The following is a 26365-nucleotide window of genomic DNA, read 5'->3' on the forward strand; positions in this document are numbered from 1 at the left end:
TCAACGTTGGGATGGTATGTGGCAGGTGATGAGCTGCGCCTGGTTTCCTCCAGACATGACACTTAGAATTAAGGCCAAACTGTTCAAGCTTGGTTTCATCAGACAAGAGAATCTGGTTTCTCATGGTCTGAGAGTCCTTTAGGTGCTTTCTTGTAAACTCCAAGCAGGCTTTCCTGTGTCTTTTACTGAGGAGAGGCTTCTGTCTTGCCACTCTGCCATTAAGCCCAAATTGGTGGAGTGATACAGTGATGGTTGTCCCTCTGGAAGTTTCTTCCATCTCCACTCAGGATCTCAGGAGCTCAGCCAGAGTGACCATCGGGTTCTTGGTCACCTCTCTTAACAAGGCCCTTCTCCCTGATTGCTCAGTTAGGCTGGGCAGCCAGCTCTAGGAATAGTCCTGGTTGTTCCAAACTTCTTTCATTTAAGAATTATGGAGGCCACTGTGCTCTTGGGAACCTTCAATGCAGCAGACATTTTTTTGTAGCCTTCCCCACATCTGTGCCTCGACACAATCCTGTCTCTGAGCTCTGCAGGCAGTTCCTTTGACCTCATGACTTGGTTTTTGCTCTGATCTACATGGTCAGCTGTGAGACCTTATATAGACAGGTGTGTGCCTTTCCAAATCATGTCTGATCACTTGAATTTACCACAGGTGGACCCCAATTAAGGTGTAGAAACATCTCAAAGATGATCAAGAGAAATGGAAGGCATCTGATGTGAATTTAATGTGTCATAACAAAGGGTCTGAATACTGATGAAAATGTGATATTTCAGTTTTTAATTTTTAATAAATTTGCAAACATTTCTAAAATTCTGGTTTCACTTTGTCATTGTGGGGTATTGAGTGCAGATTGATGCGGGAAAAAATGAATTTAAATGATTTTAGCATCAAGCTGCAACATAACAAAATGTGAAAAATTAAAGGGGTCTGAATACTTTCCGAACCCACTGTAAGTGCTGTACTTAAGAACAGTGTTGAGGTATCTGTACTTTACTTAAGTATTTGAAATTGTCAGTGTTTGTAATTCAAAGGAATTCTTCTACCTTTTACCCTGCTAGTTGATGTTAAATTTGAAAGCTGCTAACTTTAACAGTCAGAGAAACACAACTGAAAGACACATAACTTTAACACAACCTGTAGAGGTCCATGGATCTATTACTCAACACCCCAAAGCACTGGAATACACAAACACCATGCAGAATTTGTACTATTAAAGTCATAATTACTTACATCTCTTTTGAAGTAGCATTTTGAATGGAAACCTCTATCAGAATACTATTTTTTTTCTTGGTATTTCTACTTTTACTGCAGTGAAGGAAGTGTGTACGTGGTGTGAAGGGCTGGTCCAAACCTAATTAAACAAATATGGGTGGAGTTCAGGAGTAACCAGTTAAGTGAGGAAGTTGAAGATTCTTGAAGTGAGTTGGTGAGTTGTGACCATATTTAAAGAGAAGCAGAGCCGCTTCCTACTGCCTCCATCACCTCTGTCCGGTAACTCTTTCACAGGTCTTTGTGAAGCCTCGAAGGCAAGATATTGGTGCCAACAAAAAACAAACTTTTACCAGTAATTTTGTAGTAGTTTGCACCTCCACCCTATTGTCACTTTTAAAAAAGTGACCAATTAATGCTGAAGATGCTGCTCTGTGTGCCTTAATACTAGAAAATGTTTGGGAAGGGGGGTGTTTCAGATACTTCTAAAACCTTTAAATGATCATCAGACAAGCACCTTTTTTTCTATGTCAGGTAGATTTAAACAAATTCCCTCATCAACATAATCTACTGATCTAGATTCAGTCCTGCAGTAGCTGCTGGTGGATCAGGTCGATGTAATGCAGGGCTTTTTGGAATGCCTAAATTTGTTTTTGCAGTCAAAGTGCACCATTTCCTTTGTGCATTCATAAGTGTTCATTATCTTGAAACAAAGATTTAACCCTATTGGTGGGAATTTTTTGGTTTTAGGGCAGCCTGTTTATCAACTTGTAAAAATGAGCCTCTGGCCTCTTAACTGGCCTAGTTTTCGAGACAAATACGTGGCAGATTTTGTGATAGAGGAACTGGGTTTACCAGACTTTAGTGTGAATAAAAAGTGTTATTTCCTTAGCTCTTGATCCTCTTATGAAACATTTTTCTGAGTTAACACAATAATAAGACTCAATTTTTCTATGAAAATAGTCATTCTTGTGCATTTTGCTTCATTTTTACATTAACATGAGCATTTTATGTTTTGCCACTGTTCTCTGACCTGTTAGGCTGCATTTTTTTCCCTCATCTTTCAACATTTACAATTGAATTCCTGCCAATTTTGTTGCTTGTGTGACAATAACTTCCTCAGCAGCTGTATTGCCTGCTTATTTAGCATTTTTAAGTGACACTCATGTATGTGATAGAACATTAACTAGAAACAGGTTTTCAGACAATTACCATTCTTTTCCAGCCTGAGCATAATAATGAAGTTAGGTCTGTTAAGAATTTGAAAGTGGCTCTGGTGAGCCTGAACTCCTTGAGACTTTTAAGAGACGCTTCCCTTTGTGTTTGCCAATGACGGCGTGTCGTGTTGTGGGTGTGAATACCAGATCTCATCATTAGTGCCGTTTCTATAGCAACAAGATGGGTTAGCTGGGCAGATCTGCCCCCCCCCCCCCCCCCAACAATTAAACAGACGGAGGGGAGACAACTTGGTATTTAAGTGGACTCGCTCAAAAACACAGACCTCGTGATATCTTCCATCTGTTTGTTTGATATTAAAACAAGAGAAAAAAAGACAGTAATTAGCATCCATAATCATGTAGGCAAGCGTAGCTGCTGTTTGATGTAAAGAACAAGAAGTCTTCTCTACCTACTTGGTGCTCTCAACCTGAGTTCCTAATGTCATTTCCTAATTTCCTTCCCAATTAAAACCACAAAAACACTTCTTAGGTGGGAGCCTGGTCTGTTAATACTGCTTTATGTTTCTTACTGTAGCAGTGGATCAAATTAATGTGTGCTGTGGAGAACTCTCATAACAATACAAACACTTATTTGGAGCCTTTTGAATCATTGTTTTACTGTCTGCGGGCCACAGGGCTTCACAATTATAACAAGCAGCACCGAAGAAAATGCCTGTTGCGAGGGCAAAATGAGGAACTTCTTTAGGTCATAATTTACAAGCCATACTTTAGGATCATTGCAACACCGCAAGTCAGAATGTCAAATCTTGATAACAATCGGAAATGTCACCATAGTTTTAAGTTAGATGTTAAGGATAAACATCAGTTCATTAAAAATCAAATTCCTGCCGGACTGCACAAACGTTAATAATGCAAACACCCTGCAACACATCACAATATCCTTCAAGTCCCTAAAGGTATAAGGAGATTAAAAATGCCGTCATCTATCAAAATAAAGTGATTTTGGCAATAAAACATTAGCAATATGTTATAATTGCAATATACAATAGAACTTCCTCATTGGCATATCAGTCTTTAATTTTACATGAAGTAAATGCAAATGCGAACCACTACAAAAGTGCCTGACTGATATTGTTGGGTTATGTTATTAAGTCACATTCAGGTAAAATGTTGTGACATGTCATGTTGTGTTTTAGTTAGTTCTTGTTTTGTTTTTTTTAAATTTAGAACCGTGTGAGAATTATGATGAGACAAAAATGGGGATTCAGATTTTATCCAGAATCCTGCAGCGCTACTGGAGACTCAAAGTAAACTTTGGTGGAAACGAGTTAAGTGACTTAAGAAAAAAATGATTTTTCTATGCGTTTTCCTGGATGTTCATACAGCCATTGAATAATTGGACTTTAACATTACATTTTAAACTTGCTAAGCAGGATCAAATTAAGGCAATTGAGGGGAAGGTGAGGGATGGCACATGGACATTAGCGTGCATGGCTAAATATGGCTCATGTTTATTGATGTGCATTCCACCTTGCCTGTGTTTTTAAGAGAACTGAGACCATGAGCACGTGTATATGTGAATAGGTTCATATGTAGGGGGGAGAGACTAACAGGCGAGTAGACATTGGACTCACACTGTTAAAGAGGCCATAAATATGACCCTCACTGAATGCTGCTGTAAACAGGTCACACTTGCTCACGTTCGCCAAAACTACTTTGTATGGTAATAACTTTTTACTATTACTTTACACAGTCAGTGTTGACCTTTCAGTTTATTCAACGGCTTTAAAGCTGCTTTGTAGGCCATCATTGAATCCAGTGAGTGTTTGTAGAGCACTCTGGCAAAATGGATGATTGGCATGCTCATGTGGTTGTTGGTGTGGTTCAATAACCATCAGGGCAGCCAATCCAGGCCACTGAGCACCCACATCCCTTACTTTAACTTCCATTTTAGAGACGAAAATGAGTGTATTTCTCGAAGTGATATCCCCAACGATTGATGTACTGGAAGCATTGACAGTGAGCTGTGAATGTTCACTCACATCTAACATTTTATCTGTTTGTCTTCTGCAGAAGCCAGCTAACATCCTGGTGATGGGCGAAGGACCTGAACGAGGAAGAGTTAAAATTGGTGAGGTGATTTTGAGAATGTTAGAACAAACTGCATGACTGAATCACATGAGTAGATTATACACATTACAGTCTGTGAAACGGTGATTACATGAGGTGAATCCTTCGATTGTGAAGTAGTCAGGTTTATTTGTTTGGAGCACGTTGGTTAGAGCCGATTACTAGACTGACGATTGATCAAGACACAGACAAAAAATAAGTGGATCATCTAATAAAGCATAAATTATCTGGATTAAACCACAAACAGGAAGTAGAATGTAAAAAATAAAGGTGGTTAACAAATGACTAAAGGAAAGAAAGGGGTCTTTTAAAAGGTTTTAAAGATATTAACAGAGGCAGAAGATTGAATTATTAGGAGCAAACTGGAAATCATCTTGGGTTTTTAAGTGAGACACAACTACTCTTGTTTTAAAAGAGTTTTTGATAAAAATGAGAGCTTTGGGATTGTTCAGTAATTACTAGGTGCATATTTGCTAGTGGGGTTGAATGACAGCATAGTTAGTCGGACACTTTGCTCAGCTTTCCTGTCTTATTGTACAAGTTATAGAGTTACGAAGTGACGGAGCTTGTTTTTCTTGCTCTTCCGGGTCCCGGCCAGCAGGGGGAGCTATACTGAGAGCAGAGAAGAACACTGTCCAGTCGTGGTGGAGGTGCTTATGGGTCACGTACAGGCTGAGTTTTGGGTTGTTTAAATTTTAGAGAGGAACAAGCTGGAAATGGTTTACAATCAGAATTGCTGACCTAAATGTGTGCTCTTGTGGATGTGAGGCTGTGGACCAGCTGTGAGGACATGCTGAGGACAAGAGTCTGTCTGTAATAAATTAAAATTGTCCATTAAGATCAGATGTTGATTCAGTTATAACAGGTCCATCCACGCCTGGGTTAGTAGTGGAGAGTGGGCCATGTGAACCACAGACAGGGAGCTCAGTTACATAAGGCAGCTGGCCTGAGGACTATTGAAGGGTAACGGTGCACTGCTGGAGTCTATTTTTGAATGCCCTGCAGGCACTAATAGTGCTCAGTTATTGTTTCAGTGAAAGTAGACCCCTACTAGTGAGGAGCTCACTGTCCTGAGTGACCCTGTGAGCTGTGGAGTCCTGCTCCAGGAGAGTATTACTGTTCATTACATCATTGGAAGTTCAAGAGAGGTGAATCAACAGGTTGAGGTTGATTTAAAACACTTATCTGGTTCTCTTGTACAGCTTTTATGTAATTTTTTTCAGTCTAGCATCAAAACTAAAACCTGTTTTTTTTAAGTATGAGTAGAAAGTAATGAGTGGAAAGTTCAGGTGCTTGTGTAGTAATAGTAAAACTAAATGGTCAACAGAAACAAAAAAGTAAGTAAGCAAATGAAGCACATGTAAGTACTTCTACTTACATTTATTACTTCTTTCTACTAGTTCTTACTTATAACTAGTTCCTTTTTTTATATATATACACCTTCCAATATATACAAGTGATGTATTCCACCAAATCCAACAAACTCTACTCAAACCATTTAAAGATTAGTTCTGCCTTTTTAGTTTTTTTTTGTTGTTTTTTTTTGTTACTTTTGGTGTGAATCGTTTTCTCCAACCGGTCTTTTGACTTGAAACTTCCACTTTCACAAACATGTCGTATTTGTGGTGAGTTAAGATACCCCTGGAGCAGGGGGTCAGCCTGCACTCTTCTTATATCACCCTTTGATAATAACATATCTTTCTTTGCTAACCTCTCTATCTGCTCACCCAATCTCTTGCAGCTGACATGGGTTTCGCAAGACTCTTCAACTCTCCCCTCAAGCCCCTGGCAGACCTCGACCCCGTGGTGGTGACGTTCTGGTACAGGGCTCCTGAGCTGCTACTGGGGGCCCGGCACTACACCAAAGCTATTGGTAAGTTCGAAGCTATCTATCGACATAGATTGTCACAAGCCGCAGGGAGTTTATGTTTTTTGCACATTCAGTTCTTATCTCAGTTGTATATTCAAGGCTGCACAAGAACAGAGGATGTGTAAGAAGGAGGGGAAAATATCTCTGATTATTTTTCTGGGAATATGAGTCAACAGATCAGTCATATTGTTGTCGAATTTCATACTTCTTAACAACTGCCTCAAACCTCTGCTTTGTTTTTGAGGAGAAATCAGGTCAGATAGAATTACTGACATGGTGTTTAAACCCTCGTCAGTTCAAAGTTTTGTGGCCATATAACCCAGATTCTTATATTCACTTAAATTGTCTGACTTTCCAGGAAGGTATATTTCCCCAAGAGGAAGAGAATAAAACTTTCATTGACATGATATAGAGCCAAAATGATTAACACTGAAGATCAACATTCAGCTCTGCTTACTGCGTGAAGCTAATAAGACAGTGATACATTTTCAAGCCTAAAAACCATCCCAACTTGGTGTGTGTGTGTGTGTGTGTCTGTGTCTGTGTCTGTGTGTGTGTAGATATCTGGGCGATTGGCTGCATCTTTGCAGAGCTGCTAACGTCAGAGCCCATCTTTCACTGTCGTCAGGAAGACATCAAGACCAGTAACCCCTTCCATCATGACCAGCTGGACAGGATATTCAGTGTCATGGGTTTCCCTGCAGGTTTGGGCGAAATACACACAACAACACACAGACTATCTGCTAAGGACTTGCTGTTTTGATTCAGAGTTTGCTTTAATGAATGTGTTCATATTCTAAAGAATTCAGTAATCAAGACATGTTTCAATAAAAGGAGTGAGCAGGGAAGCTTGGAGGACAAACATTAGCCAAACATTGACATGCTTGATGTTTTTGTTGACTACTTTATTGGTGGATGATGTTGTCAACTGCTGTTATCTGTAGCCATTGCACAAGTTTACGCCGTTGTGATGTCATCTGATGCACATGGCCTCTTATGCCACTGTGTCACAATTGTACTTGAAAGTAGAGTCTCCCCCTCAAACACAATCATGTTTGCATACAGTGTGTTTAGACTCAAGTTCACCATCATTTTGTGTCCTCAGCCAGAATTTGCTGAGCCACATATTTGATTCTGCAACCTTTACAAACCTTCCCCAAGGTTTTAATGCTGCATGTGACCAGCCACTTGGACTGCACATTCATATTTATAACACCAATCTCCCTCTGATCATCAGCCTTCGCTCTGCAACACTCAATCAAGCACATTGTCTGGGCGCACACACACACACACACACACACACACAAACATCCAGGAGTTAAAAGCTTTTTTATTGCACAGATAAAGACTGGGAAGACATCAGGAAGATGCCAGAGTACCCCACGCTGCAGAAGGACTTCAGGAGGACGACGTGAGTGAATGTTGTGGTGATCAGAGACTCAAAATCTGATGATCTATATCAAATAAAATCTCAAACACTCTTTAAATTGTGTCCTTTTTCATTATTGAACAGGTATGCAAACAGCAGCTTGATCAAATACATGGAAAAGCATAAAGTCAAACCAGACAGCAAAGTTTTCCTGTTGGTACGTCCGCACGCACGCACGCACACACACACACACACACACACACACACACACACACACACACACAATTTTATAGTTCAGATTCTTTTGATTGGCAGACTTCATGCTCAGAACAATACAATCCTCTGGAAAGTTGGACAAAAGCAACATTGAGGCTCAGTGGAGTAGTGCTCCTGTATGTGTAAGCAAACTGAGGCTCACTTATATCTGCTTTGTGCACATTTGGGAAGAAATTGCAGTGAGCCATAGTCAGCTTGTAGAGTTCTTGTTATCCCTTTAAGATTCAGTTTTCAGACCCTTTAAGGGAAGCCACAGTGGATGGAGGTGTAAGAATATTAGTTATCTAAAGGACATCATGTGGAACAACCTAAATGTTGATGATTTGGTTTAATACATGGTTAAGGGATACACTTGTTGTGGAATTTTGCTGTGTTATCTGCTTTTCAAACTAAGCGAGGACTCAGGACAGAACATTTTCATATGTTTGCTGAACTCCAGCACTATAAAATAGATCAAAATTTAATGCAAATTGCAATTTGGCAGTCTGTAATTTTTAAACGACAGGAAAGAGAAATAATAGCAAAAGGCTTATTGTGTTTTTTAAATACCATTATATGTAAAAATTATTCTTGTCTCCAATATTGACAAGCATATTACAGAAAAAAATATTTTTTCATAATCATGTACTCATAGTGCACTCTCAAGTTATGTACAACAGTAATCTTATGCTAGCTTGGCTAAGTAGTTGACAACCTATTCGACTAATAACTTAATAATGATCCTCCTATAGGAATCTAGAAAAAAAACTGTAAATAATGGAAGGGGGGGCAAGCTTTGTTTAAGGGGAGGCTCATCATCTCAGACTTCATCAGTTCACACTGTACAATTTCACTTGACAGCAATTTATTGAGCTGGCTAACAAAAGCTTCAGATCAGAGGTACGTTATTGGTATATTATTCAAAGATGTGATTCTAGTGAATTAGATAGCTGGATCAGCAGGTGACCCAGTGTTGTAATCATTCTCCAACTTTGAGGATGCTGCGTGTCTAAAAATGGTGAACACTTTCAAGAAGAGGCTGCGCTTCGTGAACATGTGTGCAGCTGTAACCATCAGTCCTTCTACATGGCAAGTTCAGCAATGTGCTTGATAACTAGACTTACCTGTTCTGAGACTTCCATTGATGGAAACTAAGATCCCGTTTCTCACCTGGCAGTGTGTTACATCCCGTGACAATTCTCACGTCTCTCTTTGAGAACACACAGGTTTACAGGGGATTCCTCCTGGTGAATGATTTTGTCCCGCGTCATGGGGCGTGTAAACCACAATGGATAAGACAGGAATTTGTGTTGTGTGAACCTTGATGGTACTCAGATATTAATTCTCAAACTACGACGGTGTCTCAGATTGTATTGAAATTCGGGCGATTAGTGTAAAGGCACCCAAGTAGGTCCTGTTTGTTTCATTAGTGCTCAGACGTAGCTGTTAGAGGTGCTTTAGCAGTTACATGTGCAGGAGAAAGTGGACAAGACAGAATCTGGCAGCTCAGATGAAAAAAACGAAAGAACTCCATTCGTTTTTTTTACCAAATATTCAGCCGCAATGATTCCTAAAATACAGGGACGAGCATTGTTGCGCCACGATAAGAGCTTGAGAATATTTGTATGTTCTGCTTGTCTTTCACCTGATACTCAATGTATGTTAAACAAAGTAGTGAACCTGCAGTTCTGGGTGAAAACTTGTCACCTTTGGTACAGTGGGAGTTAGGAGATCGTAGAACCTGCGTTATACATGTCAGGCTCTGGTGCACTGCCTCGTGATGATGTTAGCACGCTCAGGCCAGGTCAGGATTAATGTGAGCACATGCTTGCAAGGGAGAGGAAACAATGGACTGAAATATGCTCACTACAGTATGAATGTTGAGAATTCAAATAGGTGCTCCCAAAGATGATGATGTCAGCACTGAATTACTCAACAGCTCAAAGATGGTGACCAATCTTTTGACATTTAAAACCTGCATTGTATTCTGTTTTGCATTATTACTCACAACCCTGCTGCTAATGTGTCAGCGTTACATGGTAACAACGTAAACACAAAGCATGTTTTCATGTCATCATTTCCTTATTACTTTATTTATTCAGATTGCAACCAACAACAAGAAACCAACAGTTTACTCATATTCACACCGCTGATATAGTTTTGAGGCAGTGTCCTATTTTAGTGCACCAAAACAACCACCAGGTGCTGCGTTTATGATGTTTTCCTGACACATAGCATTTACACCACTGAGACCACCTCACTAAGTAGTTTGAAGTGACCAGATCACAAAGTGACCAGATCACAAAGTGACCGGATCACAAAGTGACCGGATCAGTGTCTCTGTTAAAATTCCATTAAGCGCCATCCACTCAAGACACTTTAAAATGTATGAGGCCTTTGCTTAAGGAATAGCAACGCCAAATGTCTTGATCCAGTGAGTTTGTTACAAGACTTGAGTGAATAAAACAGTTGCACTTATTTTCATTTGGCAGTAAGTGTATGTTTTTTTGTAATTGCGAAAGAATCTCACCATCATGCTTCTGATTCGACACAATCGCTTCATCACTATTATGATTAAATATCTCTACTGCCAGCATTTTTTGGTACTCTACATACAAAAACATCCCAACTTTAAAAGATTCCATCTTGTTTTGCCTCGTTATAAAAACCAATATCAAAATTTTGAATGGGTTATCACATCTGACTATGGAAGAGCTGGACAGCCCAGGTTCTTCTGGACAAACATGAGGTAGAGCTCGTTCTGAAATGACCAGCACAAGAGCTTAAAACTAAAAGCAGTGACATCTCCCCCACAAACAGCCTCAGGGTTATACACCCACATTGTCATGTTGAACCTAAAGGCAAATGTATATATTTACACATCCAAGTCCAATATTGGCTCTCCTTTAGTTTTGTTTTCACCTCATGAGGGAGTATTACCTGGACATTTTATCCAAAAGAGCTGAGAACTGCACAGCTGCTCACTGTCAGGTCATCAACCACAGAGCCACCACAGGCATTGCTAATTCCCGTTTAAGATATAAAATAGGTCTTAATAGCCACATTAAACACATTATCAAAAGAAATTGTGGTTCTTAGGGTACTGACATGAACACAAACACCCTTAAAGCTGAAAATCTGCATTTTTATCTCCGAGCTTTGTTTCTGTGTATGAAACTGGAGTTAAACCAATAAAATAACGCTGTCCTGTCACTGCTTCTCCTCCGTGTTCAGCTCCAGAAACTCCTCACCATGGACCCCACCAAAAGAATCACATCAGAGCAAGCGCTGCAGGACCCGTACTTCCTGGAGGACCCATTACCAACCACTGAGTGAGCTTTGCTTTGTCTGGATTCATGACACAAAAAACAGGCTGCAGTGGCGATGTACTTTTTGAAGTATTAGGAGTTTACTCCTCATATTAGAACCAGTTTTCATGTTTTTATCCTGTACTTTAATGCAGAAATGTGTCTCTGTCTTCCAGTGTGTTTGCCGGTTGCCAGATCCCCTACCCCAAACGAGAGTTCCTTAATGAAGACGAGCCAGAGGAGAAAACAGAAAAGGTAAAGGTTAATTTTTCAGAAAATAGCTTGAAAATATTTTGGTCACCTGGCTGCAGCAGAGCATATTTTATAAGTTATCCTAGGGGACGATTAATTCACAGTGGCATTAAAATATTCCTTGAGATTAAAAAGATACAGTTCATCCATCAGATTTCCTCAGAAATCACTGTATAAAGAGTGTGACACATTTGTGAATCGAAAGGAATTCACATTGCAAAGTTGTGTGATTTTTAAACGACTGACTTATGACTTTATTAATGCCATAAAACTTAAATAATCATTAAGGAAGGAAGATTGTTTGATGACTTTTACATTGATAAATGAAGAATTTACTTCATGCTGTGCATTTTTGGCTTGAATTTGCTGATTTATTTATTTTACTAAATGTTTTCTTCTTTCCTGAAGTTGCGCTTTACTTACTCATTCACGCAGATTATTTCATAACCTGTGTTAATGTTTTGGGAATAAATTGCAGCTTGATTTATCCGAAGCTGTCTTCTAGACGTGTAGTATGAATATTCAAAATATCACTCAAAAGGAACACTCCACCTTGAAGCTGGAACCTTGTGGAGTCGGTGAATGGTAGCGCCATGTGACTGTTCAGAAAGCAACACTTGTTGCATAACCTGAGTCACACCAGTTGAACTGCTCCCACCAGTGCATCAAAGTTAGCCAACCGTCGCTAACTGTGACATTTTGCTACCTTCTTGTATGAGGTGGCTCAGGAATGATCACATCAAACCAATCAACAGGAAACATGTTATTTAAAAGAAATTAGCGATAGGGAAAAAATCGAATTAATACTGACTCATATGCATGACTGACTGGTATACGGAAACGTTAACGAAGTCAGATGGTGTGTCTTGTTAACTTTGTGCTTGTACACTCACGGTGCTACACCAGCTCATTGAGTAGTTTGTCGTGTCCTAGGTTAAAGGGGCTTTTGAAGAAGTTATCTTATATGATTGAATTTCTCCCCATCACTAATCGTGTAATAAAGGGTTGATTTACTGTCTAACAGATTGCTGCTGGTTTTTTGGGGTTTTTTATGAAGAAAATTTCCTTGATTGCCTTGACATAAAAAATGGACTAATTTTTGTATAGCGCCTTTCTACTTTAGCAGTACTGAAAGCACTTTACAATGTTAGCTCATTCACTCACACTCTCACACACACACACACACACACACACACACTGATGGTGGAGGCTGCCACCCACAGTGCCAACCTGCTCATCAGGAGCAATTAGGGTTTCAGTATTTTGCTACAGGACCCTTAAGCACGGGGCAAGTGAGGATCAAACTGGTGACCATTTGTTTGCTAGATGCCCACTCCACATCCGTGCCATGCTGCCCCAATAAATAATAACTGAAACAAAATATTGGTATTGGTGATTGACCAAATAGTTATTTTAAATGCGTGTATTACGGTGGTGCAATGATTAGCACTGTCACCTCTTAGCAAAAAGGTAATGGACGTGTGGCATTTGCTTGCTCTTCCCATGTCTGCGTGGGTTCTCTCCAGCTTACTCACACACACCGAATACACAAACGTTAGCCTAACTGGAGATTCCAGATTGTCTCTATGAGAGAATTAGAGGGTGAATGGTTTTCTGCCTCTACTGTACACGGACTGGTGACCTGTCCAGGGTCAGACTGCCTCTCTCCCAATGACAGCTGGGAAAGGCCTCAACCCCCTCAACAGGTGGATTTAGTATGTTGACGGATGTATTCGGCTACATTTACTGTATGGGTGTATCCCTAAAATAAGTTATTTTGATGTTGATGTTCTGTCTTTTCATCTCCTGTGTTCAGTTGTTCTTTGTTATAATGTTTAATTCACTGTTACACTGGTGTTCTGTTGAGACACATGGCTTTTTGTCATCTCTGTAGGAAATTGGGTCACGGAAACGGAAAAATACATAAATAAAAATAGACCAAATGCCACTTAAAAAAAAGAGTATTAGATGAAAGTAACAGAACTGATTTCATGCACACAAATATGTTCTTTTTTTTGGTGTGTATATCAGATCAGCCCTCCATCAATCTGTACAGCCAGAGGCATAGGCACTTCTCTTAAGTTTCTGTTGCCTGTTTGCAGAACCAGACGCAGCAGCACCAGCAGACAACAGGCCAGACTCAGGCTCAGAACCAGCAGCAGACTGCAGCCCAGCAGGCCCCCTCCCAGCAGAGCTCAGCCCAAACCAATGGCACCACCGGAGCGACAGGAGCCACCACTGGTGGGGGCTTACAACATGGCCAGGACCAGGGACCCCCCAACAAGAAACCTCGGATCGGACCTTCCGGCGCAGCCTCGGGCACCGGGGTGCTCCAGTCAGAGTACCAGGTTAGTAGGATTTGGCAGTACATCAGCTGTCTGGAGGGGAAGATGGGGAAAGAGGTTAGTCGCTGGTGATATTTTAATTCTTCATCAAATCCTATAAAAATACGTCCAGTTAACTGATTAAATAAATACTGTGCGTGTCTTATACTTTTATGAAATAGAGCTCATAGCTTCAACTTGCTGAACCATTTCTAGCAGAGCTGTTTCTTCAGGACTGACATCCTTCTGTAAGGTTAGGAGCGGTTGGTCTCTTCCTCTACCTTTCCATCCAGGTCTGTGCAGCAGATGCAGTGTGTAGCAGCTCAAGTTCAGTTGACCACTAAAGCGTGTCAGGCTCATCTTTATAGTGGAAAAGTTTCAGATTGTTCAGATAAGTCAGTGGTGACATTGAGTCTACAGCTGAGTGAACAAAGCAAAAGTTTGCCTGTTATGGATGGTGTCATGTTGGGAGAAAGGGATGCCATTCTTTCTCGGTTTTAATTTGTTCTGATCCACTCTGAAAGAATTACTTCACCCATAAAGTATAATATGTCTTTCAAGTACTCACCCTGTGATAAATTCTTAGTGACTCCAGAATTCAGAAAACACGGGCCATGTTATCTGCTTGACGCAGTCGGTTACTGACAACCAACAACAGCCAAACTGTCCAAAACGTCCTTTTACCAACATCCAAACACATCATCCAATATAATCCAAGTCAGTATAATCCAACTGGTCTTTGTCCAGCCATGTTCTCAATAATCCAGAAGTTCTTTGATTCGAGCTAAAAACAGCCCCTTAGGGTTTCTCGATGGGATCTGGTTCTCTTTTGTCGTTGGATTATTTAGCACATGGCTTGATAAAGAAGACGTGGTTTGTAGGATGTTTGACGGTGTGCAAAAGTAGGTTTTGGACATATTTGCTGTAGTTAGCAGTTGGTGTTTATTAGCTAGTAGTCTATGGCTGGTATTTTCTGACTTCGAGAGTCACCAAGAAGTCATGCAGTGGGGAAAAATATCCTTGTGTGATATGTGGATGTTTTACTACTGTAGAGGTTGGCGGTTATGTCAGCCTGTGTAATGATTTGCCAGTTCTGTGTGATATCAGGCAAACAGAACGCAGTACATTCATGTGGCGGCCCAGAATTTGTGTCCATTCTGTTGTTGTTTCTGTATGGAATTCCAAGATTGTGCACCCTGCCCACATCAACACGCTCCCCCTGGGCGCCTGTAGAGGTCACATTCCATTACCGGCTTAACACGACTGACAGATACAGAAACTGATTTCAGTACAGTATGTGTCTCTGTTCCCTTTTGATACCCACAATTCACCCATACGTTGTGCTTAAGTGCTGAAACATTTAGTTGATTAAGGAATTAGCTGAAATCCACTGATTTGGGGCATTATGGACTGAATAAACATTAGTCAAAATATCGTTGACGGATTTCAGACTGACAAGGTCAGAAATATCTTTTACTTTCCAATATTTACGCTCCTTCCCTGCAGCTGTGTCTACTGATGTATTTCCTCTCTGCAACAGATGTGAACTGCATTCCTGTCATGTGTAGGGACATGTAAGCAGTTGACAGCCATGCAATGTGCTGTATATGTGTTAGGGTTTGTGTGTGTGTGTGCGTGTGTGTGTGTGTGTGTGGGGTATACATACAATACAGCCGACAACAACAGCCTGCTGGCTGACTGATAAGCCTTGTTCATTCCCCATTGTGGTGGTGATGGAGCTGATAGCGAATCAGTGTGGTGCCTGCTGTTTTCTGTTTCCTTTTCTGGCGTCTGTTATATCTTCCACTTGAGTCTTATCTCAGAGCAGAGAGAAGGACATTTCTGGAAGCTGGAGAGAGTGTGATGACATGAAGGTGGAGACACAGACTGCATGTTCCACTGAGCTGCATGCTGCCGCTGCTTAATTTTAGGGAGTAATAGAGTAATATGATGCATTTCTTAGAAAAATTGAAATATTACTATAGTTACTGTGTCCAGTAACCTGTAAACTATTTGCCCAACCTGAAATTGGGCAAATAGACCTCTTGTTATTATTTATAGCTTCATTTTGCAGTGGAATAACAGATTTACATCATTTTTTCTTCGTCCTGGCTGGAACACAAAGCTGCACTTGAACTCCTTCATTGAACCTTGTCTCGTGCTTTGGCTTGTCTTTGGTCGTGTGAGAGGTCCATCCGTTCCAGTTCTTAGCCAGGTGGATTGTGGTCCATATCAAGGCAACAGTTGCTATCCTCTCATACGGCAACCTTTAGCGACTGAGTATCCACGTGTAGACGACTGCTGTTAATGGTCACATTCATAAGATCACATGGAGGCTGCCACACACTTTGTTCAAAAATATAACATTGAGTTAAGCTTGTGGCCTCTCCAGGGCTCCCTGGATAATAGATCAATAGACCAGTAACTCGATGGGTGGGTGTCTTATCATTATCTTACGTCTTCACCCTTCTCTGTCTCTCCATCAGCACTCCAGCTCCCGCCTTGGTTACCAAAGCAACGTCCAAGGTTCCACTCAGCCCCAGAGCACCATGGGATACTCGTCATCATCCCAGCAGAGCTCCCAGTATTCCCATCAGACCCACCGTTACTGAAGCTCACAGGCAGTCCTGAACCAGCAGAGGAGCCAGCTCCTCCTTCAACCTCAGCAGAGATCACCAGATGCTGCCGGCTCAAGCCTAGGCATCGCTCCTCCATCCTCCATTATATCATTCCAGCTCCCACCTTTTCAGTCCCATCACCTCTGACTCTCAGCCTTCAGGACATCGTTACCTAAAGGCCCACAAACATAGGAACCAAAAAAGAAAGGAAGTACTGCCTCCTCGGGCTGGCGAAACCTTTTGAAAATAATGTAAGATAAATGTGAAGGTGCCACACAGACACAAAACCATGGCACTTACGAACACAATGTTCCTCACAAGGAGGAATTGCAGCTCATATATGTACCTTATATAGCACCTTTTTTCTATTTGATGTTTTTTCTCGCTCGTTTGCTAGAGTTCTCACCTTGATAGTTGATGTCATTGTAAATATTGCATATGGAAGCGATCAGACAAGACGCAGGAGGAAAAGCCCTTTACTGTCATCTCTAGTCCTATTTCCTCATATAATCAAAAAGAAAAGGGTTCAGCTGACCCTGTCCTTTAAGTCAGAAAGACACTCAGTGTTTCTACACATCAAAAATCAGCTCCTCAGCTGATGCAATTGCAGGGAAATATTAAATGCGCAATTTAAATTAATATTCTTGTTATAGGGTTTCTATATTCAGAGCTCTCTTTATCTAGATTTGGATTTGGAAGGTAAGAAAAGTCTTTTTACAGCTCCAAATTCTGTATATTCTAATCCACTCTGCTAATACGTGACACATTGAAGGTGTTTTCTGGAGATTGGACACCTCTTTTTTTTGTGGCCAGCAGCTCCAGAGTGTTTTCTTGTTCACAAGCTGCCGGCGGACACTTTGACACTCATCAATCACAGACCCTCGAGACTTTTTCTGAAACAAACGTGCGCATAAACGTACAGGGCAGCTAACAGGAAGCCCCCCCCACCCCCCCCCCAAAATGCTTCCCGAGACTGTTACTGCCTGATGTCAGTTTTTTTTTTTAAGGTGTTATTGTTTTTATTGTTACCCTGTGAGTGTGGATGCGTGTGTGTGTGTGTGTGTGTGTGTGTGTGTGTGTGTGTGTGTGTGTTGTCTATACTTTTACTCCCTAGAACTGCACTGACTGCATAACTGATCTGCAAAGAGCTGGAACAAACATCGGCCGTGTCTTGTTGCATCAAACTGCCCGTCCTCTTCTGTCCTCTTCCACACCGAGTGAAAGGTGGTTGAGGTTGCAGCTCATTAACGCAAGGGGTGTGTTCGTTAATGCAAGATAAGCAGGAGCAACAGCAATCTACCCAAGTAGTGATGTAACTCTGCTGTGTGAAGAATACACAGCGCTCTTCCAGCATGTCTTTTTTGAAATCATCCATACGTACAGTATACACACTGATCAGCCAGAACATTAAAACCACAGACAGATTTCCTATTGAGTGTAATTCAAATGTCCCACAGTACTTTTATTGCAGGGTGCCTGTATTACACGCAATAGGAAACCTGCCAGTGGTTTTAGCTGACCAAACACACCCATCTGTAAGTCTGGTTTACTTTTGAATCAACCTGAGATGAAATGTAGAGTTGGTAGGCTGTAACACAATTCATTGATTTGTACAACACTACGTTTGTCAGTCTTATACTGTTTATTCAAGAGTTTCACATACTTGATCAATTAGAATTTGTCATGCAAAACAAATAGAAATCATAGTTCCTGCAAAACCTCTGATCCGGTGAGTTAGGATTTGAGTGTGTGTGAGGATATTTAAAACTCAAAATTCATGTCTCCCAGTAATTCGTATCATTTTCTATTGTGGAGGGTTTCAGCAGTCTTTATAATGCTTGGGCTTTTGCACTGTGAACATTTTAACTGCCCTACAGCATATAACCTAATGAATCTGCACTTAGATCAGTTGCAACAGAGAAAACATCACTTACATGTTGTTACACCAGTGATATAAATTTGGTCACACAATATATGTATTACACTATGACTTTGGCCATTCTACAGTGTATTTGCTGAAAATACATTTTTAGGATTGTCAGTCCTTCAGTGGGACTTAGTACACTCCAGGGAGAAGCAAATCTTCCAGCGTAAATCCTCCAGTGAGATTTGCTTTCTACCTCTTCTTGCCTCTTCATTCCCAACAGCTTGCTTCACCCTCATTGGTCCTGCTCAGTCACATGACAGACATATGTGCAGGTTTTGTTAAAGATTGCACCCAATGAATCAACCGTAATTGCACCAAAACAGTTGTGGTCACATCTGGGGGAGGGGAAACACAGGAACTGTGTTTACCAAGTCTGGGTTCAGCAGTGGAATTAAGAAACACTGACACCTTGTGACTGAAAAGAGAAGTGGACTGTTGTCCCATCTGAAGCTGTAACTATACAAATAGTAGGAGCTGCAAAAGTCTGAACTATATTTACCAAAACATGCAAGAAGTGTCATGTCCAGTACTCCAGTCGTATATGTCTGGGACTGGCACCTGCTTTTACAGAGATCATTTTATAATATTCACATCTGCCAAATCAAATCAGTTAAAGGCTTTATATTCCATGCGTTGATACTAAGATGAAAGCAGTTGTCGTTTGCAACCTCGTATTCAGCTAAGAAGGTCAATCATTCTGCAAAACCTCGACCGATATTCTACTTAAAAGGTGACAATGTATCGTTGAGGGAGCATTCTTCAATTGTGCACTTGTACGTGCAGAAATCTTATTGTTTCATACCTCCTTTTTTTGAATGTTCAACAGCAGGAATTATAGACTATGTCAGTCTTTTTGTCCTCTATTCCACTTTTTTTTTTTTTTTAAATAGAACATGTTATGGATTTGGAGCAACACATTTGATTTCACTCAATTTCAGCCCTCTTTCTTGACAGTGATCGTAAAACACATCAGAAATATCGCAACCTCTTCAATTGTCTGGATTAAAATGCACAAATTGACAAAAAAATTTCTAATGCCACTGTTCAAAAAAAGCAGTTACTTTCAGGACCTGTATGACAAAAAAAAACCTTTACATGCTATATCTATTTTATCTTTTTTATTTTCCCCTGTCGGGGCGAATTCACAAGATGCACAAATGTGTTATTAAACCTGGGTGACAGTTACAAGAGGTACACAATGGATGTCAAGAGTTACGAATAGGTATTAGGATTCAGTTCCTGTCTACAAGACGAAATTAGGGGTTGCAGTAATCCTATTTTGTCATTTGTAAGAATGAATTTGTGCATCTAATTCTCATTGTTTTGCACATAAACGAAAGCTCTGCAAAGTAGCTACGGTTGATGTTAGCAAGTCATTGCGTACTTGCGGATGCTCAGTGGTAGTCGCAGAATTATGGAGTCCTGTCTTGGCTCACCTGATGAATGTCAGGCTACTAGTCAGTGTTCCAGCTTTGCTTTGGTCCTCCTGAGAAATAACATCTGGCTTGGTAGCGGCTTGATTCAAGACATCCCTAGCAAACTGAATTGAATTTGCGAATTGCTAAATTATCTGCTAAAAAGCTGGTTTACAGTGAAATCTTCTACTTGCAGCTAGAAACGAGGTTAATTAGAAAGTTTTGGCTGGATAACCAAAACAGTTTGCCTAAAAGAGGCTAAGGGGAACTGCAGAGTCAGGTGATAGTTCCCTCTTGAGTTGGTCAATTTCAGCAAGCCTTTGTCCATAACCCTGCGAGTGCAGCTTTAAAGACGAACTTCAGGTAATGAGTTTCCTCCTAAAATGGATGCAAAAGATTCTGGAAATGAGCTCTTCCCATGTTGTATGGCTGCTTCATCTTTTTTTCCTCTTGTGTTCAGACAGTCTGGCATGTAGTCAGTTATTTGAGGGGGATCAAAACCAGCAGCTATTTACAGGGTTTTCCTCCTTTCAGTGTGTGTTTTTGAAATCAAACAGAGTAGCAGTGAGGAAAAAGAAGACTTTGTTGTAACTTTCTCTCCACACAAGTATTATTACAAGTGCACGGCTCCAGTGGGAGACAAATTACTATCAGAAAACTCCTATGCAAGAATAAAAAAATCCCAGACTAAAGCTTTCACCTGCGTAGGGTTCACAGCTGACAGGTTCCTTACTTTTGGATGGTTGATGTGTATTCATTCCTTCTGTAAGATTCAGTACAACAGACCAAGACGGCGCTCACTTATATCCCTCCTCACAGCATTTTAAAATGTACTCTAAATGAATATTGTAAAGAAATACATATATATGGATAGTATACAATCATATTTATTATTTCCATACATCTATGAATAATACGCATTTTGTAATCTTTCCTCTGCCTTAACTACAGTAGCTATAGAAAGGGACCTCTGTCAGTCAAACCGTGCTAGACCATATTTCCTGTTGTTTTAGAGTGATTTCCTCTATAAGCTCACATGAAAATCATGTCTAGTTACTGAATGTGTTAATGCTACAGTATAAAGACACCTGTATTTTGTGTTTTCAGTCACAGTTATTCCACAGCATGACGTTTTTTTTTGTTACAGGAATGATAACGATCCACGCTTTAGTCTGTGTGGATGGTGCCTTTTTTTAGTCCATATTCTAAAGATGTCATGGGAATTTGTTCTGGATTGTTCTTTTTGTTGTTGTTTTTATTTTCAAGACTCCTCTCTTAGCTCTTTGTTTTTACCTTACTATGTAGCATATTGTAATTTACACAATGTGGAAGTAAGCATCTGAATATATATGTGTATATATATATGTGTGTGTATATATATATATATATATATATATATATATATGCATATATATATGCATATATATATGCATATATATATGCATATATATGCATATATATATGCATATGCATATATATATGCATATATATATATGCATATATATATGCATATATATATGTATGAGCTTCAGTTGTCATCATGTCATACCTAGCAATGACTGCAAACAATATTGATAGAGGACTATCTTCTCTCTTTTGTTTCTCTTCTAAATGATCTTGTCCTCACACTATTGAGGCGCAGTAGTGTGTTTTGAAATGCTGTACATAAAAATACTTGTTTTAAGAATTTCGACTTGAGATATTGATTCAGTTATTGTCTTCTAATGCACTGTTATTGCTGAAATATTTAGTGTTAAATTTAAAGAAGTGTTTAATGTTTTTTTAATGTCTTGCTCTAGACACTAAAAGTTATGACAGTGCTATGAACAGCAGACAATGCTCCTCTGTTTCTGTGTGTGTGTATTTGTGTGTGAGTTAGAGTGAGTGAGTGAGAGTGTGTGTGTGTGTGTGTGTGTGTGTGTGTGTGTGTGTGTGTGTGTGTGTGAGAGAGAGTGGACAGACACATTAGTACACGCCTGTATAAAGCCTAGTACCCCTCCTCTCACATTTCCTCCTTTTTGATAGTATTGCATGTGTGTGCCTGTCTTTTTTTCAATGGAGAACATAAGCAATTATTGTCACCCTCTCTTAACAGTTTGTACAGAAAGACAGACGCTCCACCTGCAAACCTGCAGTTCTTCGACGGCTTCACTGGTCACCGTGCCATTCAAAAAACAAGCAAAGTCTGTCTCACAATAACCCTCTATTCCAACAGAGCATCCTTCAATAAACGAGTCCGCGTTGAATGTGATGTTAAAATGTGATTTTACACAAAGAAAATGAAGTCTTTTTTTAAATTGATCCCGCGTTTAACCTCCCAGGACTCTCACTGAGCAGCATTTTTTGCAGGTTGGAGCATCTGTCAACTCTTCTACATTCTCTCTGTATTATGTGGGTCTAATGTGTGCATGCGTGCGCACAGGTTTCAAATATTCACATGGCCTATATGTATTGTCTTTTCATAGCATTTATATATAAAGCAGCAATAGCTCAGCACAGGGAAATTTAAAAAAATAAAACATTTATTTAGCTGCTTTTCGCAAATTTGTCCAAATTTCACTGTACAAATGACTGTTAAATGAGAAAAGTCATGTATATTTATTTTATATCCTCTATTATAATAAAAATCTCTTTTGTCTCAATTATGTTTCATTTGTGAGGTTGTTGCTTGGAGTGTTGCAGTACCAGTTCATGTTGCTGTTCCTCTTCACCACTTGATGTCACCCAAGTGTCAGTTGTGCTCATTGTCATCGTCTCCTGAACTTGAGAGTTGAAATCTAGACCGACAGAAGAGGGAACACACTCTGTACAAAACCATTGGTGGAGTAAAACATTAATATGCCTTTCAGCCAGATATTCTAGAATGGCCGACTTAAAGCACAGGATTGATGCAAACATTACACAAGAACACTCGTAGGAGTGAATGTCAGTGGATGATATGATAATGTATTCCCATCAAATAATTCTGTGAAAATGTATCAAGTAAGCACCACGTTTGTTCTCTCTGTGACCCGGTGGTTTGACGACTGAAACCAGTGCAGGCAGGCTGGGACTTGGCATCGTTAACCTCCAGGAGCTCTGGCAGTGGCCCTGCGGAGCCTCTCAGCCTGCTCTCTGGTGCTGCTGCTACCTCCACAAGGAAATGTAGGCCTGAGGAGATGATGCTATTTTCTACTCGGCTACAGAGGAACAGGTGAACCACCCACTCCCATAGAGTATAGACTCACCTGAACAAGCCGCTCACATCCAGAAGTCGGTGCTCCTAGTGGAGGATAGGTCGTCTGTTCTCATCAGAGGCTCTTATCTATGGTACAGTGGAGAACCATTAGTGCAGGTTCCATTCATGACCTTGAGTGGTATGACAGACACACGTGACATCATGAAAACATGGATGTAAAATGACATTGAATCAGGAGAAACGGTGAATAGAAACTACCCACTGCAGCTGTGTGCCTCCTTTAGCTCAACCTGGAACCCCAGCAGGCAACTGTGGCAAATTTGAATAAATTCCCTCATAATGGTCTTGGGGTAATGGTGTTTCTCATTACAAATAAATCCCATGAAGAGGCTAAAACCAATTAGCACACCACTAATATTTGCTACCTCGTGTGGGGCTCTCCCCCTCCTGAAGAGTCCCAGTGGAAGTTTTTACCATATGTGAATTTCCTAAATGGTTCCAGAGATTTCACATTCCTGTGAGGTGAACTTGGCGTTGACCACCAAAATCTCTTCAGTTCCTTCTCAGGTCCTAGTGGACATCTGTGCCAATATCCTCCACAGGTGTGAACTGTTGCGTGTCAGACAGCGGAGAATCAGAAAGAATAGAACAGTCCATTAACAGTCCATAACCCTAACCCTAACCCTAACCCTAACCCTCAGTCAAAACAATGTTCTATCAACGAAAGTCGCTGCTTCACACAAGTTCAAAACCATCAACCAGTCCATACAGTTCTTTGCCTGCCTTCTGACGTCTCACCACAGCCACCAACTTTGAAAATGTTAGCCATCTTAATCAAACCAACCAATGCTATTACAATACACTGTTACAGTTTGTTCTGGAGGAGTCACAAATATCCCAACTAAATATCTTCATATTCTGTCCAAAATCATGTCACACAAAATCACAAGTGTCCTAAGGTCACTTAGTCAGGGTCATTAAAATTATTAGGACTTATTGCAAGTGTGAGGCGCCACGGTGGTTCGAGTCCCGGCTCAGGCACAGGATCTTTCTGTGTGAGTCTGCATGTTCTCCCCGTGCCTGTGTGGGTTCTCTCTGGTACACCAGCTTCCTTGCACAGTCCAAAGACATCAAGAGGGGACCAGGTTAATCCAGACTCTAAATTGACCGTAGGCGTGGCTGTGAAAGTGAATAGTTGCCTGTCTATATATGTTGGCCCGCCTCTCGCCCGAAGGCTGCTGGGTTAGGCTCCAGCCCCCCCACGACCCTTAACAGGATAAGCGGTAGAAAAATTATGGATGGAGTTGTTTGCTATGATAGAGTAGAATAGTACAATATGATCTTATTATCCCCTTGTGTTGCTTCCTTTACAGATGTCACTTCAGAGTAAGACATACATGGACATCTATTGTCTATACATCACACAAACGATAAACATTATCCAGCAGTATCACAGGTTGGCACATGTTGATATTTCACAGAAAAACAGAAAACGTGATGTGTTTTTAACATGAATGAAAAGGTCAGAGGATCACCATAGCCAGGAGGAGAAATCACCCTCTGTGAGGGGTGAATGTCCCGACTTTTTATCAATCATCATCACCGTCATCATCCATCCATTAAACATGTACTGACATTGTTTTCTCTGGAACTATGCTGCTAGCAAGGCAGTACACTTGCAAAGTTTTAGATGTTTCCAATGATCCCAGTGTTTTTCTTGGTAAAAATGTTTTCATAGAACAGTGACTATAGCCAAGTATTTAAGGTGTATACCACATGAGAGCAAGTTCCTGGTTCAGTTCCAGGCTGCCTGGACCGATCCCTGCACGTCATTCCCTGACATTTCCTGTCTCCCTCAACCAGAAAGGCATCAGAATGCCCAGAAACATGTGTTTAGAAAAGCAGAATCTCACTCCCCAGAATGGATCCTCACGTTCCTTGAGTCCTGTTTTCTGACATTATCAGCCAAACAGCAACCATCTTGGTTCAGCCCTGCATGTTTTTTTCTTTTCGCTGCAGTTCTGACAGGAAAGTGCCGGCCTCACCCGTCGAGTGTCAGTTTGACCTAAAGGGTAGGAGATCAGTGTCTGGAGCTCCGCCACCACACCACTCACTCCAGGGCAGCCTGAACCACAACGTGATGTTTACACTCCTCAGACCTTGACATTTCAATTGCTTCTAAGTCATAAAGTTTCCAGTCCACTCAAAACAGCACCAGACGCCGAGTCCTTATCTGTTACCTGCTGAAGCCATGATGATGTCTGTCGGTCTATATCCTTACCCTTGTTGACCCAGGAGATGTCCGAGCCAGCATGACTCTATCATTTATTTTGTCACTCATGCCCTGAGGTATATTTGTGGATTCTGCATGTTCTCCCTGTGCCTGCGTGGGTTCTCTCTGGTACTCTGGCTTCCTCCCACAGTCCAAAGACATCAAGAGGGGTCGAGGTTAATCCAGACTCTAAGTTGACTGGGATAGGCTTCAACCCCCAGGATAGGCGGTAGAAAATGGATGGATGGGTGGATATATACCTTTCCAGTTTGCCCTCCCTGTACTCATATCACTCATGGGAGATGAAAACCACAACACTCATTTTGTTCAAAAATGGATTCCACAATTAAACTTAGGATCTTATGAGGCCAGTGTTTTGAGGTAGACAAATAAGGGGGGTTATTTCCAAAGCCTCCTTCTTTTTAGCTCCCCCTTTTTTTTTCTGGGGAGGGTTGTAAAGAGAGCCACATAAAGAAGGAAGTTTGTACTTGGGAAGATTGACAGATAAGTAGGTAGGAGTAAGGGAGGATGGAGGGAAAGTAGAATTATTATCATGAAAGACAAATTATAACTTTTTATTTTGTTGCGCTAGTGTTATGGATCTCCTCAAAGTAAGTGTTGACAGGAAGAAATATGTAGACCAAAAACTCATCAGTCGCACATATGGGCATGAATTAATGAAGACGGTAAACTTAGCTGTAAAATTAGAAATTGACAAACTTGATTTTTTTTTTTCTCACCAGAATGCATTCGACGAGCTTCACTTTGCATATGATCAGTTTTGTGTAGGTGAGTTTACATTGCGTCATGTTTATTATGAACCTAACAAATAACATGGAGCTACCGCCCAGTGAGAGTCCCACATTTCTTTGTGATTGGGGTTGGTGTTGTCCCACACGCGCTCTTGTTCGTGTACCACTGCTGGTATGTTCTTTTCTCTGTTGTTGCACAGCCTGTTGCTGTTGTCTGCTAGCTACCCTGCCCAGTGTTTGCGTTCAAGACTGCATGTCATTTATTTAATACTTGTTGTCACATGTAAAGCTCGCTGTGATGGTATGT

General features: G+C 40.7%; 1 protein-coding gene across 1 annotated transcript in view; it reads left to right on the forward strand.

Moving 5' to 3' along the window:
* The window catches only part of cdk19 (cyclin dependent kinase 19), a 65592-nt gene extending 44370 nt beyond the window's left edge, over nt 1-21222 (forward strand). The window contains exons 5-13 of the mRNA XM_086189695.1: nt 4462-4519; nt 6260-6391; nt 6949-7092; nt 7730-7799; nt 7902-7974; nt 11247-11344; nt 11497-11575; nt 13675-13920; nt 16383-21222. Of these exons, the coding sequence (XP_086045821.1) occupies nt 4462-4519; nt 6260-6391; nt 6949-7092; nt 7730-7799; nt 7902-7974; nt 11247-11344; nt 11497-11575; nt 13675-13920; nt 16383-16508 (1026 nt within the window). The 3' untranslated portion in view covers nt 16509-21222. The remainder of the gene's footprint in view (nt 1-4461; nt 4520-6259; nt 6392-6948; nt 7093-7729; nt 7800-7901; nt 7975-11246; nt 11345-11496; nt 11576-13674; nt 13921-16382) is intronic.
* The last annotated feature ends 5143 nt before the right edge of the window (nt 21223-26365 follow it).

Source organism: Aulostomus chinensis, chromosome 20 (assembly GCF_037954235.1).
Source record: "Aulostomus chinensis isolate RoL2024-O1b breed Wild chromosome 20, RoL_Achi_v1.0, whole genome shotgun sequence".
Taxonomy (NCBI): Eukaryota; Metazoa; Chordata; class Actinopteri; order Syngnathiformes; family Aulostomidae; genus Aulostomus; species Aulostomus chinensis.